The sequence below is a fragment of the Suricata suricatta genome, chromosome 3 (genome assembly GCF_006229205.1).
Source record: "Suricata suricatta isolate VVHF042 chromosome 3, meerkat_22Aug2017_6uvM2_HiC, whole genome shotgun sequence".
Classification (NCBI taxonomy): domain Eukaryota; kingdom Metazoa; phylum Chordata; class Mammalia; order Carnivora; family Herpestidae; genus Suricata; species Suricata suricatta.
Genome location: NC_043702.1, coordinates 75,045,038 through 75,064,254, shown reverse-complemented (window position 1 = coordinate 75,064,254; position 19,217 = coordinate 75,045,038). Strand labels below are relative to the sequence as shown.

Genomic DNA, 19,217 nt, shown 5'->3' with positions numbered 1-19,217 from the left:
TTCAAGTTTTGCTACATTCTCATTGATGTCCTGCTAATTAAACTCTCATTTTAGCACTAACACAGACCAAAGAAAGAGATGGGATATTTGTTAAAATACGTGTTATATATGACAGCAAGGAAATAACAGGTGGAAGTTACTATTTTATTTAAGTGCCTTAGACTTTACTTCTACACTTATTCTTTAATTTTTTTTGTTTTGGCTACTGCCTTGACCAACTAGGTTTCTTCCCTAATAGAGTGACCAAATTTAGGCAGGTTTAAGCTCTTGTTTCTTTTACCACTATATTTAGCAATGTAAGAACACCCCTCAGAGAATCTTCAGTTTTCCCTCCAGATTCTTCCCTGCTCTTATTTGTGAAGCAACTGTATCATAAGGTTAAAACACCCCAACTAACATGGCAACCTTTTTTTTTTTTTTTGCCACATTACCTAGGGGCATAAAAAATCCAAAATTATCACGTGGCACTTTGAACTTCCAGTTACTTTCAACTAATTTCTTTTGAACTTCTCTAAGTACTAAAATCTATAAAAACAGTAGAGTCTGGAGTCAGAGGAACAAAAAGCAAATACTTTATGAGCGGATAATTGGGTGAAATAATGAGAGGCTTTTTAGTTCTTATAGGTAATAAAGGAATGGGAGAAATAGCATTCAAAACCAGTTGTTGAATATAAGGAGACACTGCATTTGGAGTGTTGTCTCTCAGCTGGCTTCATAACTAAGTCTTCAAGCACTTTATCTTATTTTTTCTAATAAATTCCTTGGCTAGAACAATGTTGTGTGGGAATCCATGATAATGTAGAATTATGTAATAAATCCATAAATGATGGTGCTGCCAGAAATGTTATGGGCAAAAACAAAAAAAACCCATGTCTACCAATGAGGACAAAACTAAAACATTACCACTTCTAATGAAATTAGTTGGCTACCAGGTAGTTGACTGATCCCCCAAGATATGATACCTACCAGTAGAAGTGTTCTCGGCAAAAGTGAAGTGGCGAAAGTAGGGAAGGGGGCAATAGTCAGAAAAGCCTCTGAAAGTGTGGTTCTGTCTGTACTCTATCCTCGCTTATCCTGGCACTTTGTTAATACTCTCATTTAGGAGGGGCTTGACAGGATACTAACATTTGCAGAAAAGGTTATCTTGTCTACCTAATTATTCAGGGCCTCTCACAGCGAGCATTTGCTGTGAGCATTAACATAGATCAGAAACATTCTCACATTCTGGATGCATTTTAAGAGATCCACCTATATGCTGCTTCCAACCTTTCTTAAGTTGGCACCAATCCTTTTCCAAGCACCCGAGAATCTAGCCAAACCCCAAGTTCACTCTCCATGAGTATTCATAATTTTTTTCATACCATATCCCTTCAGGCCAAGGAGACAAAATAAACTGCCCGAGGCTTTGCTCCCAGGAGGTCTCTCCTTTCCTGTCCTTTGCTGCCAGCCATGAACAAGGGGTTTAATGCTCCACACCACCTCATTTGTGGCTGGTAGTAACATAATACACAGAACCACCTATAAGTCAAGCTTAATTTTTTTCCATCATCGAAGTATCCATAGGGAGTTGTTGTGAGGTGATAGTTGTGAATTGAGTGAAAAAAGGGACCGTGGCTGCTGAGCATCCTGGGAATGTGAGCACACAACTTACTTGTGCATTTAGGACTGGCTCAGGACACTTTTCCTGGATGATAGAACTAAAAGGATGCACTTACATTAATGTTTCTCAACTGAAGGCAATTTTGCTTCTCAGCAGTAAAATATAACAATTTAATGAAATATTTAGAGGCATTTTTTATTGTCACAATTGTAGCGTGCTACTGGCAACTTGTTGATAAGCCAGAGTTGCAGCTAAATGGCTACAATGCTCAGGACAGCTCCCTGCAAGAAAAAGTAATTTGGGTCCAAATATCAATAGTGCCAAGGTTGAGAATCCCTGATTTATATTTAGATAATATCCTGTTTAGAACGGACAGCTGGGATCAGGGTTACCTGGAGTTCCAAGATCAGGTGTTCATTCTCCAAAAGACCTGATAGAACATGCTGTTTCTCAAGATGAGAGAGTTTTTAGCCTAAGAGGGCTCATCTCTCTGCTAGTACCCATTTGGACCTCTGGCAGACAAGGTCTGCCACAGATACTAGTCATTAACTACAATGACCTTATATTTTACTAAAGTGTCTTAACATACATCTGGCCCAAGAATTCAGTTCCCTTAAAAAAAAAATCTACCCACAAAATATTTTCTTCCCATCTCTTAATGTTGGCTGTTTTGTACAGGGAGAAATGGTTCTGCAAAGGTTATATACAAAAATGCTATTGTTGAATTGGAGACATATCAGGCCCATTTGGCCATTTCAAGTTCCTTAAAGCCCTGGACACTGTCAAAATGGGTGGAATGGTACTAACTGTAGGGGTTGATACTCCACCAAGGGGAAGTCAAGTTACTGCTACATGATGAGTATGGACAAAACCCTGGAGGCTCCAAGTTGCTTCCTTCTTAGACTCTCAAGTTAAAATATTTCAACAGCCTTACACAGAGGCTTAAATTCCTCAGGAATGAGGTTTTAGTCACCCCACTGGATAAAAAACCTACACCCATTAAGAATTCTGGCTGAAAGTCAAGGGAACATGGAATGGGTGTTGGACAAAATAAGTCATAAATACTATCTAGGGTGGGTCTCATGATCAATTTCAAAAACAGCTGTATCGCCTCTAGATTCCTTTCTATGGCATGCATGTATTTTAACCAAATTTGGCTTTACTTTTTTCTATTTCTTCCATTGTTGTATATAGGATTTTGGACATTGGCTGATATAGTGTGGTGCATAGATTGCAGAATATCATGGTGGGATTACTATAGATCATTTTATGATCCTAGTTTTTGGCCTTTCAATTCTATAAGTTACTTACTAATCTTATAATAAAATTACTTTCTTCTTACCTAGCTAAAATTAGATTCTGATGTTTAAGATCAAGAACTAAGAATTCGGGATGCCTGGGTGGCTCAGCTGGTTAAGTGTTGGACTCTGGATTCTGACTCAGGTCATGATCTCGTGGTTTCTGAGTTCGAGCTCCATATAGGCCTCTGTGCTGACAGTGTGGAGCCTGCTTGGGATTCTCTCTCCCTCCCTCCCTCCCTCTCTCTCTGTCTCTGTCTCTCTCTCTCTCTCTGCCCCTTCCCTGCTCACACGCACTCTCTCTCTCAAAATATATATGTAAGCATTAAGGAAAAAAAAAAAGAACTAAGAATTAATTGTATATCAGCTTTTCACCACTACTTGTCCACAAAGCTTCTTTGAAAAACTTTGTCCTACTGTAATTTCTGCAATCTGGACTCATTACTTTTACTACTACTTTTAAAAACTATCATATACTATCCATCCTTACTTTTTGTAATGACTCATCTTCCTAAAGAGTCTTTTAGACTCTTTTTTAATGTACATGATACTTAGGCTGAAGCTTACACACAGCAGGTGCTCAGTAATTGTGACATGTATTGAGCATTTAATCTGCATAGAATTACAAAGTTGTGTGAGGAAAAATGAAAAATAATTTTGGAGGAACTAACCTCAGATCTCATGTATGTTATATAAATAGACACTAAGAAAACTTTCTACAAACATAAATGTTTCCTACACTCATACAAATATTGTTTTGTATAATACTGAAAATTTTCAGAAATATAAAGGTAAAAAAGGAATGTATAATTGTGATTTTTAAAATAAAACCTATTCTTGGATTTCTTTTAGATCTGACCATTTGCAGTGCCATTGGATTTAGCAGGTAAGTGGTACAAATAAAGGACAATCAAAATGTAGTTTATTTAGATTTTCATAAATTAATATATCAGAACCAGCCTCCATAATAAAGTGATCTTACATATTGAGTTACTGGGATAAAGACCTAAGTTACAAAACTACGAGTCATTGCTGGGAATAAAGATGTATCCAACAATGTGAGATGGTTCATCAAACATCAATGCTTAGGATGGTAATTTTTTTTACTTATAATCTGAAGAAGTTGTGTTCAACAAAACTTCCAAATTCACAATGACACTGAACTCTCATACATACTGGAATTTAGAAGAAACTGTATAAGAATGTCCCAGAAAGACATAAGACATCCCCAAAAGGCAGAAGAATGACAGTTGTTTGACAGTGGACAACTTGATAGCATTATGGGGGAAAAGTCCAACTGTGTATGTGTGGGACCACTAGGAAAAGTGTTACAAACAGATTGAAATTCCTACTTTGAGTTAAGGTTTTGGCCTCTGCTAGTCAAGAAAAAGTCAGAAATGTTTCAAATCCATGGTGAAAAAATGGACCCAAATTGAGTATATGAAGTCCTCAGTTTGAACATTTTAAGCTTAAAAGTATGTGTGTGGGGGTTAGTCACTAGTGGTTTATTTTATTTTATATTTTTAAGTTTATTTTGTGACTGCACATGTACATGGGTGCTGGGGAGGGGAGGGGGTCAGAGAGAGAGAGAGGGAGAGAGAGAATCCAAAGCAGACTCCACTCTGTCAGCACAAAGCCCCATGTGGGACTTGATCCCACAACCGTGAGATCATGACCAGAGCCGACACCAAGAGTTGGACGCTTGCTGACTAAGACACCCAGGTGCCCTGCTATAATACACTTTAAAAACTTGTTCTTTGGTTTCACTGTTCATATACCATGGAGGGGGTGGTTTGTTATACTTTTTGCATTATCTATATACTTACAATTTATGTTTTAAATACCAAGAAATTTCTAATTGTTTAAGATTTTAATTGTTTGGGAGAGTATCTGCCTGTTTTGCATAGCAATAAACTACTAAGATTATTTAAATTTCTTATCTAAGGTTTTTTTTTCAAGGAAAAACTAGGGGTTTTTTTTCCGCTGATTTTATTTCTGAGACTCTTCTACAAAGTAAAAATTTAGTTCTTATTGGGAAGCAAATAGGAACTACTAATGATTTTGTTTTATAAAATGTATATCCATTATTCTTTTTTGTGTCCTCTTTCCATTAGGGGAAGTATAAAAATTTGTTTTTCAAGAAAGATTTTATTTTTAAATTTATTTTGGGAGACAGCATGAGCATGAGCAGGGGTGTGGTAGAGAGAGGCAGAGAGATGCTCCCCAGTAGATTCTGCCCTCTCAGCACAGATCCTGATGTGGGGCTTGGTCCCAGACTATGAGATCATGACCTGAGCTGAAATCAAGAGTCAGATGCACCTTGATTGGATACACCTGATCCACCCAGGCACTCCAAGAAAGGTTTTTAAGAAACCTTTTCTGAGATTCACTCTAGTAGGTTCTTCAATTTAAAATTTATCAGTTTTTGAAATATTTCTTATGGATGCCTACATGACACTTAAAAGCATGATTCTCATTTTAATTGTTCCTCCAAACCTGAATACAAATGGAAATTTGCTCAGTTTGAAAGTGTAATTTTATATAAAAAGAGGTAAAATAACTGCCGTGCACTCTCTGTTTTATATCAGTATGAACTTGCAACCTCCAACAGTGTAAGCATTAGTTGTATTTAATGTAAAATGGAAAATTACACTCTCATTACACTTTTAGATTCAGCATACTGACTTTCAACCTTAGGCAGATTTGTACAACACTGAGAATTACAAATGATTATAACTTGCCTAGAAGTAGTAATTACTTTCTCAGTATCTAGCTAAAATACAGATATATACAGTCCTATCTTTTTGATACATAAATTGTGCTGACAGAATTTAAAATCATTATTTAAAAAGAGGCTGAACTTTTCAGGAGTAAGGCAACACCTACAAAAGTAGTGTATGTGTGGTGGGGGGGAGGTGAGTTAAGACTTTTGTTTTTAATTTTGAACTGTTCTTAGGAATTCATATCTTCCCTGACATGTTCTTCTAAACTGATTATTCAGATCCATTCTGAGGCTGACCCAAAACCACTAAGTGGTTGGCCTTGCAGTCTACTTTAAAGAGAAGGAAAATATGATTTCAGTGAGTCTAAAATGGGCCCATCTCAGCAGTTAATTTCATTCAAGCAAGTGTAAAACAATGTTGATTTCTGGGGACAGAGGGAGACCCTGGGAGTATGGTGCTGGACGAGGTGTCAAAGCAATAGTATTATTAAATTTTGTTGGAAAGAAAAGGCTGCCAGGGTAAATGTCAGCAATTTCCATCCCATTCACTGTTCTTTCACAGTGGTAACACAAAACAACTCTTAGTTACGTTCCAGAATTTTCACCCACAAGATTAATTGTATATATCTGAAGTGTTCTACCTTTGAAAACTGCAGCACTCCTTTAATGTCTTATAAACCTTTACCAAAGCTATCTAGATTTTTAGCCTATTCTATCTATAGGTAGAAACTCTAGAAGTTTGCAATGCACAGGGGACTTTTTTCCCCTCAAAAACTATCACCTATGAATTCTAAGGATCCTTTATGATTTGGGGGGAATTTGCACACAACTATTTAAATTCTATTCCTTTATGATTTAGTAAACCATTAGTGGGGTGCCTAAGTGGCTCAGTTGGTTAAATGTCTGACTCTTTTTTTTAAATCTTTTTTTTAATGTTTTTTATTTATTTTTGAGAGACAAAGAGACAACTTGAGTAGGGAAGAGTCAGAGAGAGAGGGAGACACAGAATCTGAAGCAGGCTCCAGGCTCTGAGCTGTCAGCCCAGAGCCCGATGCAGGGCTTCAACCCACAAACCGTGAGATCACGACCTGAGCTGAAGCCGGACGCTTAACCGACTGAGCCACCCAGGTGCCTCTAAATGTCTGACTCTTGATTTCAGCTCAGGTCAGCATCTCCCAGTTATGGGATCAAGCCCCACATGGGGCTCTGCACCAACAGTGCTGCACTATTGGTGCAGAGCCTGCTTGGGATTCTCTCTCCCTCTCTTTGCCCCTCTCCCGTTCTCCTCTCTGTGTCTGACTCTCTCTCCCCCCTCTCCCTCCCTCTCTCAAGTAAATAAACTTCAAAAAGTTGAGGGGGGGCACTTGGTCTCAATTGGTTAAGCTCTGACTCTTGATTTGGCTCAGGTCATGATCTCTCATGGTTCATGAGATCGAGCTTCACATTGGGGCTGTACTAACAAGTGCAGAGCCTTCTTAGGATTCTCTCCTTTCTGCGCCTCCTGCTTGTGTGTGCATGCATGCATGTGTGCTCTCTCTCAAAATAATAAACATTAAAATCAAATGTACTATAACAAAACTCTTGTTATAATGTACTATGTGTATTCACATATTCCTGTATTAAAGGATATTTTTGATAATATAAGAAGAAAAATATGTAGTGGTAAATGGCTGAGGTTAAAACCATGATGCTAGAGGGGTTTAGTGCTAAAACTAGTTTAAGACATGCTCCTTTCTGGTTGAATATCTGAAGGCTTGGTTGGAACAATTTAATGAGTGACTAATAAAATCATCAGTTTGGCAATCTATTAAAAACTTTAATCTCCCAGATTTACTTCTAGGGCTTTTTCCCTAAATAAGTAATATAAGACACAGAGAAGTCTCTGTACATCAAAGATATCCTTCATAGCAAATAAGTCGTGGGGAATAATGGAAGCAAACTAAAAGATCAATAACATATAGTACAGAAACAGTGGAATATTGCACAACATTTAAAAAGAAAGATGGCTCTCAAGAGTAGTAACAGGAAATATTGTTATAATCTTAGAAAGCAGGACAGAGGTATATAAAGCTGAATTTCAACTGTATGAAATAACTGGACAGAAAGAAGATATGAAGGAGATTAATTGAAATACTGTTTTCTCTGAGCAGTTAAATTATGAGTGTTCATTTTCTTTATGGATTTCTGTATTTTGTAAAGTTTCAATAAATGTATATTATTTCATAGTTAGAAGACTTTAAAAATTATAGTATTTAGCTATGTATAGTTTTTGTGAGGATCAAATAAGATACTACATGTGAAATTCTCTAGGGTATGCTAAGTATTGCCTTCTAAACACAAATAAGAGAAGGGGTAGTTTCTCTCTCTAGCAATCAGGGTTACTTGTGTTACTGACAGGAAACAGTTAACAAAAATTCTTGCATGCTACATAGAATCAAATCCTGTCACTCTACTTATACACATTTTCAGGAATATTAATTGAAGAACTGTTTTAATAGTGAACAACAGGAAACAGCCTAAATGATCACAACAGAAGATTGACTAAATATATCTTGTTCGTTTATACAACTGAAATCTAGGCAGTCATTAAAAATAATGAGGCAGATATGTAGCCATTAAAAATGAAGATGTCCATGATGCAGCTTTAAGTGAGAGCTAATTTGCAAAACAGAATTAGTGTATAATCCTCACTTCATCAAAGACAAAATCAGGAAAAAAGTCTTACATTTCATAAGTCTGATGTAATAGTCTCATGGGGGTACATGGGTGACATGACAGAGTCTCTGATCTAAAAATCAGAGAAGCACTCTGGCTCAAAATGCCCAACTGTATTTAACTTTTAAATCAACATAATCTAGATATCTTTACCTTTAGTGGTACAAGACACCCACAGTTTGTTAAAGTATTGGTCTTCTCAACATCACTCATCAGGGAAATACAAATAAAAAACCACGATCTGATACCACCTCACACCCGTCAGAATGGCTAAAAGTAATGACAGAAAACAAAAAGTATTTCTATCCAGTGTTCTTAACCAGTATAAATTGTTGCAGTTCTGGTTTTATTATTTTTAATTTTTTTTATTTTCCAGTGAAGTCTATTGTGAATCTTTTCTATTTGGGTAGGAAAAGCACTAATGGGTTATAAAACACTAACTAATTCTGGTCTCCCGCATAGGAGCTATGTGACATCCAGAAAATCATTTGAAATCTCAGATTTCTGAGCTAAGAAGTAATTTATGTAAGCCTAGATGATCCTTGAGGTCCTGTTTCATATTAGTTTGGGTCCTCTGAGACTCAGTGTCAAGAAGGAATGAGGAGTGCAAGAAATTTATTAGGGTAAGTGCCTGTGAAAGGTAAAGGGGCGAAGGAGCAGGAGTAAGCAGAGAGTGATACCGTCTGAGAGGAAGAGGGGAGAGGAGGGAGGCTTAGTTAGTAGTCCTCAGACTTGAGTGTGGCTCTGACAAAGGCCCAGAGAGCCCCAGAACGAAGACTGCCCACTAGGAGAGTCCTGTGTGGGCACCCTGCTGCATCGTCAGCTAGAGGCAGCCCAGGAAGAGTGTTGCCTCAGCATGACCACTGTTCTAGATCCCAGAGTTAACTGGTGGGAATTCAGGTAACTCTTAGGAGTTCTACCTTGGAGGAAGATCTGAATGGCATACCTTTAGAACTGTCACAATATCAGTGTCTCTAATTCTTAGATTGTGACCAGTATGGGCTGCATGTTTATGTCTTCCTTTCCCCCAGATTTTTGTGTTGAAGTCCTAAGCCCCCGGTGTAATGATGGTATTAAGAGCTAGGCTCTTTGGAAGGTAGTTTGGTTTAGATGAAATCTTGAGGGTGAGGCCCCCATGATGAGATTAGTATGTCTTTTTTTTTTTTCTTAATTAAAAAATTTTTTAATGTTTATATATTTTTGATAGAGACAGAGCACAAGCAGGGGAGGGTCAGAGAGAGAGAGGGAGACCCAGAATGTGAAGCAGGCTCCAGGCTCTGAGCTGTCAGCACAGAGCCCAACACGGGGCTCGAACCCACAAACTGCGAGATCACGACCTGAGCCAAAGTTGAATGCTTAACCAACTGAGCCACCCAGCCTCCCCAGTGTGCCTTTTTTATAAGAAAGAAACCAGAGCTCCCTCACTCAGACATGTGAGGATAGAATGAGAAGGCGGCTCTCTTCCCAGCCTCCAGAATTGTGAGTAATTTTGTTCTTTAAGCCACCTAGTCTATGGTATCTTGTTATATAGCAGCTCAAACTGACAAGACAAAAGTGATTCCTCATTTTCATTAGAGGCAGAGAGAGAAAGGATTTTCCTTAGTGTCAGTCTCATGGACTTGAGAGCCAGAGGCCCAGTTTGCTAGGAAGCAGTGTAGTGAGTGTCCCTGCTTTTCAAGCTGCTCCCTCCCCAGTGTGTGATGCAGATTTAGTTTTCCACTCCCTCGCTCTCTCATGCTCTGTGTGTCCCCTCACTCTGAAGCTCCATCCACCATAGTCATACGAGGTGCTACAGAGTGATAGGTAGGCAGTCGTGCGAGGGCGGGGGGCAGCACTGCAGACTCTCCTTTTGTAAAACAGTGCTTCTTAACCCTGGCTGTACATTGGAACCATCTAGGGACCTTCAAAAATGCCCAATGCTCTGAGCATACCCCGGCCCCAGTAAATCAGAGTCTCTGGGGGTGGAGTCAGACATAAATATGTTTTAAGGCCCTTCAGGGGATCCAGTGGGCAAGGAAGGCTAGAAGCACTGCTTCAAAGGAGCTTAGCTCAGGGGAGCAAAGAAGCACAGGCTAAATTAGGAGAAACACTCCAGGGGCAGTATTTTCTTTTCTTTTTAAGAAAAATATAATTGTTTTTCTGACTTGCTTTTTGAGGTAGAAATAAAGGACATCATTAATTTTATGCAAAAACAGCAACACATAGACGTAAACTTCAAACAAACTGTCCCCATTGTCATTTCAGAATTTGCCATGCGAAGCATTCATAACTGAATTCTTGTTTTCTTACTATGCTATTATTTACTACTGTTTTATATTCACGGGGAAGTTATGTTTCAATAATAATGAAAAATGTTTTTTTAATCCTTTAAGACAGTTAGTTGATTTCTATAATTTTTTGTAGTTTATTTATTTAAGAATTTTGTTTACAAGTACGTGTATAAGCATATTAAAATTTTATTTTTTTTATTTTAATGTTTATTTTTGAGAGACAGAGAGAGAGAGACAGAACACGAGTGGGGGAGGGGTAGAGAGAGAGGGAGACATAGATTCCAAGGCAAGCTCCAGGCTCTGAGTTGTCAGCATAGAGCCTGATGCTGGGCTCAAACTCACAGACTGCAAGATCATGACCTGACCTGAAGTTGGATGCCCAACCAACTGAGCCACGCAGGTGCCCCAGCATATTAAAGTTTTAAAAGAATTCATACAAACTAGTGGTTAGTAGTGAGTGAAGCAAGCAGAAGGAGTCTTTTATACTTTTATACAACTTTTTTTTTAAAGAACAGTATTATTTAAATTTTTTAAATTTTTATTTGTTTTTTTTAATTTTTTTAAATGTTTTATTTATTTTTGATACAGAGAGAGACAGAGCATGAGAGGGAGGGGCAGAGAGAGAGAGGGAGACACAGAACCGGAAACAGGCTCCAGGCTCTTAGCTAGCTGTCAGCACAGAGCCCGACATGGGGCCCGAACCCACGAACGTGAGATCTGACCTGAGCCGAAGTCGGAGGCTTAACCGACTGAGCCACCCAGGCGCCCCAAATTTTTATTTGTTTTTGAGAGACAGAGCAGGGGAAGGCCAAAGAGAGAGAGGGAGATACAGCATCAGAAGCAGGCTCCAGGCTCTGAGCTAGCTGTCAACACAGAGCTTGACGCGGGGCTCGAACCCACGAACCATGAGATCATGACCTGAGATGAAGCTGGATGCTTAACTGAATGAGCTACCCAGACACCCCAAGAATAGTATCATTTTAAGTGACTATAGACATGGAGTTTTCTGGTGTTTTTGAAATTAAGAAGTTCTCTATAAAAAGTCCATTTCTTCAGGGAATTGAGAAATAATTTCAAGATGTTTTAAAAGGACTTTGCCAATAAACTAAAGGTGTTTTCCTGGCTTCCCAGTAATAAAAGAAACTAGAAGAAAGTATAATTAAATAGCCCTTATCCTTTCCTAGTAGCCTGCTTTGTTTTGAAACAATGGCCCTGTATTGGAAACAAAATGTTATTTTCTTTACAATCAAACATATAAAACAAATTTGTAGCAATCAAAGAACAAACATTTCTCTCAGATCACTTGTTGCAAATTGACCTCAAAGACCACAAACATCTCTTTAACAGATACCTTATCAGATTCCAAAAGAGAAATAGAACCAGTGGAAGATACATATATCTCATATATAAACCTATTCCTTGCAATAGGTATATATATAATAATTATTATTATTTGTCATATATATGTTTACATATATATGTTTACATATATATGACAAATAATAAATGTATGTTTACATATATATGATATATGTGTGCATGTGTGTGCATAGAGATTTATTATAAGTAATTGGTTTATGCCATTGTGAAGGTTGACTAGGCAAGTTCAGATCTTTAGACCAGGCTGGAAACTCTTAGGAAGGAGATGACATTGCAGTTCTTAACAGAATTTCTTCTTTGTAAGGGAAGTCTGGGTCCTGCTCTTAAGGCCTTTCAACTGATTGGACTAGGCCCACCCAGATTGTCAAGGATAATCTACTTAAAGTTAGCTGATGCTAGATGTCAATCATATCTACAAAGTATTCTTACAGCAATACCTAGATTAGTGTTTGATTGAATAACTGTGCCCTATAGCCTAGGCAAGTTGACACATTAAATTGACTTCATGGTCCACCCTTTGTCAATTTGTACACATCTCCTTAAATGATACTTAATCTCCAAATAAAGACAATAACAAGTATTAACATGTATTATGTTAAATGATAAAGGAATGAGACAGAGATAAAATAATATTTTATTCTTTCCTATACATATAAGAAATACTCCTAACTATTACAATCCTTTTTTCAGGAGTATGATATTTATAATGACCTTCTTGCATTATCCATTCCACATTCCCTTTGTCCTCAGTAAGCACTCAGGTAATTGTGGGTTTGTTTTATTTTATTTATTTATTTTTTTTTTTTTCTGCCTAGTTGGATGACCCAAATGTTTATTCTTAAAGATGATGGGCTGGCCATTAGAAGTCCTGCCTGGATTAGATTGTTGTAGTTTTCCACTGACATTAACCACCACATGCAGCTGTACTAAGAGACACCCTAAGAAATCTCTTGCATTTTAGGCCTAATTAATTTGACCTCCGTTGTGTGGTAGCAGCCCAATATCCCTTTGGTAATCAGGATCAATCACTCCAGCCAGTATGGTGGCAGCCCTCTTCTCCTGGTGATTCAGAAGTGTGGAGAGCTAAAGTGGCTGGGTGGCAGTCTTAACTTAGAGTTCAGCAAAATCGTTGTTGGGCAGAAGCATTCTTACCTTTGAGATTAAGACCTTAAAACCAGAGAACATGAGGTTCCAGGAGCAGGAAACAAACATTTGCCAGTGGATGACTCAAATAATAGTGAGTAGTGCACTCCCATTTTCCCCCTTTGATTCCCGGACCCGTGAAATTTGTATAGGGGAGAAATAGCACCTTATATGGGATGCTAATCAGAGCATGTGTCGCCTCCTGGAGAAGCTTTGGTCCTGTCCTGCATGGGATGGCCACCTAGATGGCACTGCAGCTGAATCTTCAAAAGTTATTTTCACCATCCTGTTGAGCCAGCTGCCTCAGGATGATGGCAAGACCAATAAATTCCATGCGTATGGGCCCTCTGTGAAGTGAGTATCTTGATTAGAAACAGTGCTGTGTGGAATACCAGGATGGTGGGTCACCACATTCTGAACGTGTATGGATAGCAGTTTTGGAAAATGATGGTATGCAGGGAAGGTAAATTTGTATCCAGAGTAATTGTTCCAGTTAAGAACTAAATGCTGCCTATTTACTGATGGCAATGTCAACTTGCCACCAGTTAACTGGCTGATCACTCTGGGGAGTGGTACCATATTAAAGACTCAGTCTTGGTTGCTGCTGGAAGATTGGGTACTCAACAGTGGCTGGAGCCAGGTCAGGCTTGATGAGTGGGAGTCCCATGTGGCTGAGGCTGTGCATAACTTCATTCTTGCCAGAATGGCTACTTTCTTCATGAGCCCATTGGGTAATGACAGTATTGTCTAAGGAAAGAGAATGACTGATAGGCAAAGAATGGGTCACCTTATTCAATGGATTATTAAAAACTTTTCTTCTGGATTCTCCCAGTGTGGGACAGCAGGTCTTATATGACAAATCCACCTAACATCCCAATCTCTCTAAGCCTTTCAATTCCTTCTTCCATAGTATACCAAGGCAATTCTGGCATTTTAGCTTTATTTAGAGTAGCACACATTTTGGTCCATGTTTCAGTCAACCAAGCAGTCAAGCTAAGTCAAGTCCAGAAACTGCTTAAGGGGCTCATATCAATCAATTTAGTATGATCTGACTATTTTTTCTCCAACATTTTTCCCACACCCTAATATCCACTCTCCAGATTTCCATCTTTATAAATTAGAAATGTCATGTACTTTTTTTGTTGTATAAACTATTTTTGTGTTTACACTTAAATCTCATCCTTTAGGGCTTTTTGGGACTTGGGTCTACTTTTAGGTCTAGAAGCAAAGGGAGTGAGAATGGTAGATCCTGAGAAGAATCAATAGTGCCTTGTAAGACAACTACCTCAGAAGAGGCTATGACAGGTTCTTCAGGCAAAGCAAGCTTAACCTCCACAGACAGGATGGAAGGGTTGCTTCTAACTAGCAGAATTTACAGTTTTTATGTCCCCAATTTCATTGGGATCTTCCCAGATGTCCCCATTCCAATGATCAGATCCCTATTCCTTTGCGATGAATGCGTTCACTTTAACAGAAGAAGAGGTGAAGTTAAGAATTCAATTTGCATTCTAATTCAGCCACTAGCAGGATAAAACTCTGGTTTGGTTTTCAGAAATCTCAGCCTTGCAGCTATTGAAGATGAGGTTTTCTTTCAGATCAGATGTAGCTCTGGTCATTTATGCACAGGATGAGTCGAGAGTTTGAAGCCCTGAGCTTATCCTTTCCCGCCCACTTTCTCCAATGCAATTGGGAGCAACCAGCAAATCTTATTATACTCTTTAGTTTGACAAAATGTTCTGAAGTATCAAATACATGGTTGCTGAAAACTTCGACTTTTATAAATATTTCATTAGGAGTAGCCAAAGGCAATATTTTGTATATCTCTACTGGCATATCACACTATAGACTGCAAATACCCTCTTTATTACTGAATAATCTTTAGTATTTTAAATCTAATATGATTAGAGACCCCATTCAAGAAAACCCTGAACCAATTCAGAAAATTCATCCTTAAGATTTTGTTCCTCCAGAAGTACTTTAGTTACCAAAATCTGTATCAGTCAGAGTTCAGCCAGAGAAACAGGTATTTATTCTTTAGAATGCATAATTACCTGTTTTGTTTTATTAGTTTCTATGTATTTCTCACTAATTTAACCTTAGTCTCTTCTCATCATATTCTGACACAACAGATACTCTGTTTGTTAAAAGGAATGTCTCCTAGAACTTTTTGACTTGTTCCAATCTCTGCCTGGGATACGCTTGTCTCCTTGGACAATAATCCTTGTAGGGATTTCCTCTGATTTTTCCTTTAAAGTGGATATCTTATTTATTTTCCCCATCTTCCCTTTTTTTATTTTATTCCTCACTCTAGTAGAGCATATTTTCCAGTAACTTCCCAAGGAAAGATGCTTGGGAAGTAACTTATATTTTAGAACATACATGTCTAAAAATGTCTACATCCTCCTCACACCAACTGATAACTGACTAAAGGTTGCAAATAATTTTTTTTTCTCAGAACTTTGAAGGTTTTGTTCCATTATTTTGTGGATCCTAGTGTAGATATGAAAACTCCTGAGCCTTTTTATATTATCTGTGTCCCACTCTCCATTCCAGAAACAAATAAGAATTTCTCCCGATGGCCAGTGTTCTGAAATTTACTGATACTGTGTGTTTCATGTTAAAGTCCTTTTTTTTTTTCTATTTTGCTGAGCACTGAATGGAGCCTTTCAGTCTGGACACTCACATCCTTCAGTTATGGAAAATCTTCCTGAATAATTTCATTGTTATTTTCTTCCTTCTGCTTTCTCTGCCTTTCTGGAATCCTTATTATTTGGACATTGGTTCTTTTGATCTAGTCCTCGAATTATCTTATATTTTCTGCTTACCAACTCTTGGGCTTTTGGCTCTGTTTTTGTAAGGTTTTCTCATTTTATCTTCCAAAACTACAATTAAGTTAAAAAATTTCTTCCATCATATTTTTAATTTTTCAAGTTTAAAAATTATTTGAATGTCCCTTCTTTAAATAGCATTCTATTTTTATTACATGTATGTGATGTTATTTTCTTTCCTCTTAAGCTCTTTATAACTTTTTTTCTTTTTCTTCAACTTACATAGACTCCATTTTTCTACGTTGCTTTTTTTTTCTTTGCTTGTTTTGTCTTCTTTCTTTTTTATAGAGGCTCTCTGGCTGCTAGGTGATCCTTGGTTTTCTCTTCATATTGAAGAGTAAGGCAGTAAAAAGCTACCGAGATTATATACCTGAGAGATTTGAAAACATATGCCCATATAAAGTTTGTACACAAATGTTTATAATAACTAAAAAGTGGGATAACGTTCTTCATAATAGCCAAAACCACCCAAATGTTCATCAGCTGATGAGTGGGTAAGCAAATGTAGTATACCCAATATTATTCAGCCATAGAAACAGAAGAAGTACTGACACATGCTATAAAATGGATGGACTTTGAAAACAGTATGCTAAGTGAAAGAAGCTGGGTACAAAAGATCATATCTATATATTTTTAAAATTTGTATGATTCTATTTGTATGCAATGTCCAGAACAGGAAAATCCATCATGACAGAAAGTACATTAGTGATTGCCAGCATTGTGGGGGAGAGAGCAATGGGAAGAGATTGCTAATGGGTACAAGATTTCCTTTTGAGGTGAAGAAAATCTGAAATCTGTAAAGAGTGATGGTGGCACAAGTTGTGAATATACTAAAAACTACTGAATTGTACATTGTTTTTATAAAAGCTACCTAGAAGTTATGAATGTCTTTGTGTGTGTATGTGTGTGTGTGTGGTTTCAAATATAGGTTCACTGTATAGTGATCTGGCGGCTGGGTCATTTCATTAAGAAACCCCCAAAATCAATATTTTTAGGTCTTTCTTCTTGAGCTAGTCAAATTCTGAAGACAATTCTTCCATCTCCTGCCTGAAGGATATAGGCTTGTTTGCTTGCATTGTAGGCTCAAGTGAGAGAAAATGGCTACAAATCTCAACACTGAATATATAAATCTTCAGTTAATCATCTCTTTTTCTTCACTGTAACCCTGTCCCCACTCTACCTGGTGTCCCTGACTCTAGAAACCTCTTTATACTCCAGACAATAAGATTTCAGTCTCCTGCCAAGTCTAGAGAGGGGGGTGAGTCTGATTGTGTGATTGGAGAGATTTCTTAGATCAATTCTTAAATAACTTTTTGGGTTTTAGTTCCACTTTTACCCTACCTGCACAGATTCCTAGTTCCCCCGTTCTGAAGCTTTATGTGGTTCTGTTATATCAATCTAATTGCCTCTGAGCTTTTTCCTGTTTGCTTAAACTTATCTTTCTCCAGTATGCTGAGTTAATTACTTCTGGTCCATCTGCTTCCCAATTCCACCATTTTGTTGCTGCATTTTCCCTTCTGTTCTTGTCTGGGTAAATACATTAACAACAAAACAAAAAACCAACAACTAAGCAAACAAATTCAAAGACCTCTTTACAGTTATTTTAGTGGGAATTTGGGAGACAACAAAAGTAAATGCATTTATTTAGTCTACCATCTTTACCTAGAACCCATTGATAGGATATGTAAGGATGAGCTATCTTACATTCCTGGGATAATCTCTGTTGGTCATGGTATTGCATGATTAGTTAAATAATATTTAACTTGATATATTTTCACCTCATTTCATAAGTAAAGTCTCCTAAAATGTTTCTTCTGTTACCCGTGAATGGTTTTAGTATTACTATCATTCTAGTCTTATAAAATTAGTTAGAGAACACTTCCTTCTTCTTTTAATTCCATGAGTTTGTTTACAGTAGGAATTGTTCTTTCCTCAAAGGTTTGGTAAGAGTTGATTGTAAAAGCTTCCTCTGATTTGGCTTTACCTATCACTTTTGCCTAAAACTCTTGATTGCTATTTACTTTGATATTTGTGGATTCCATAATGACTTAAAGTTATTACTCTAAAATTTACATTTCATGGTACAGTTATATTACTATACAACCAGAAGATACTGAATTCAGTCTTACCTGACTCCAGAATATATTCTAAGAACTAAATATATTCTAAAGAAAATGTATTTCTTTAATGGTGCTCAGATTACAATGAATAGCCTAAAATAATAAAATTAGCCACTTTTAAAGTTAATTACATAGAATTTAACACTGTTGCTTCCAGATGATTTCATACATGTGAGTTTTGTCTTCCCAGGTAAACTGTAAGCAACCTAATTCTAAGAACCATGTTTCATACAGCTTTGTATTCTTTGTAGTGCTAACCATTGTGTTGGACAGACATATCATGTAAACACTTTTGACTAATTTTGGCATATCTTCTTACCATCTAGATCTTTCCTAACGAATCAGTGTGGGAAAAATTGAGTTTTTCAAGGATTCTGGCTAGTTAAGTTCTAATGACTGATGAAATTTCTTTAAAAATTATACATTAAACATATAACAATTGATTAAATTTCTTTTGAAATTGTTGCCCAGTTTTACATTAGGTCCTCTGACTTTTTTATCATATGATCTTAATGACTAGCTAAGGCTGCTCGTAAAGTAATGACCCATTCATTTGTTTAATTCATCTCAATAATTGATGCAGTTCATTGAACCCAGTAGTTCAGCTGGTGTGATTGATATTGAAAGCAAATGTAGCTGAAATGAGTATGAAATGTAGCTTGAATAATCATTTAAGAGCCTTGTTTGTCTACTGCAGTGTTGTGACCCCCGCAATATGAGTTTGTGGGGAGCCCTCTTAGTCGTCTGAGCCACCCAACCTAGTATGATTTTAGCTACTCTATGCTCATTTCACCCAGAATAGTTCATCTTTTTCACTTAGTGAGATTCCCCATTAGGTGTTGTTTAAACAAAAGCTTTCCAGCTAAAAACCAACTTTTTTTTCCAGTAAGCTCTAGGCCCAATGTGGGGCTTGAACTCACAACCCCAAGATCAAGAGTCATATGCTCTACTGACTGAGCCAGCCAGACACCCCTGGCCAGAAGCAAATTTTTTTTTTTCATTGGTTTATGCAACTTTATTGAAGAAAAATAAATCAATTACTAGCAGAGCTATTAGTTGATCACTCATCCATTGACAACTTGCATCATTTATTCAGTGCTATATTAAACAGTGTATTGGAAGATAGATTAACTAATAGCTC

At 37.4% G+C, this 19,217-nt stretch overlaps 1 protein-coding gene and 1 long non-coding RNA gene across 9 annotated transcripts in view; one reads left to right on the top strand and one right to left on the bottom strand.

Annotated features, from left to right (window-relative positions):
- The window catches only part of ARL6IP6 (ADP ribosylation factor like GTPase 6 interacting protein 6), a 270,193-nt gene that overhangs the window by 40,671 nt on the left and 210,305 nt on the right, over positions 1–19,217 (top strand). For all 5 annotated transcript variants that reach the window (XM_029934577.1, XM_029934575.1, XM_029934579.1 and 2 more), the window contains exon 4: positions 3,751–3,784. In XM_029934577.1, coding sequence (XP_029790437.1) covers positions 3,751–3,781 — 31 coding nt within the window. In that variant the 3' untranslated portion in view covers positions 3,782–3,784. The remainder of the gene's footprint in view (positions 1–3,750; positions 3,785–19,217) is intronic.
- LOC115287813 overlaps positions 1–19,217 on the bottom strand; it is a 49,266-nt gene that overhangs the window by 4,892 nt on the left and 25,157 nt on the right. The gene's annotated exons all lie outside the window — the stretch shown is intronic.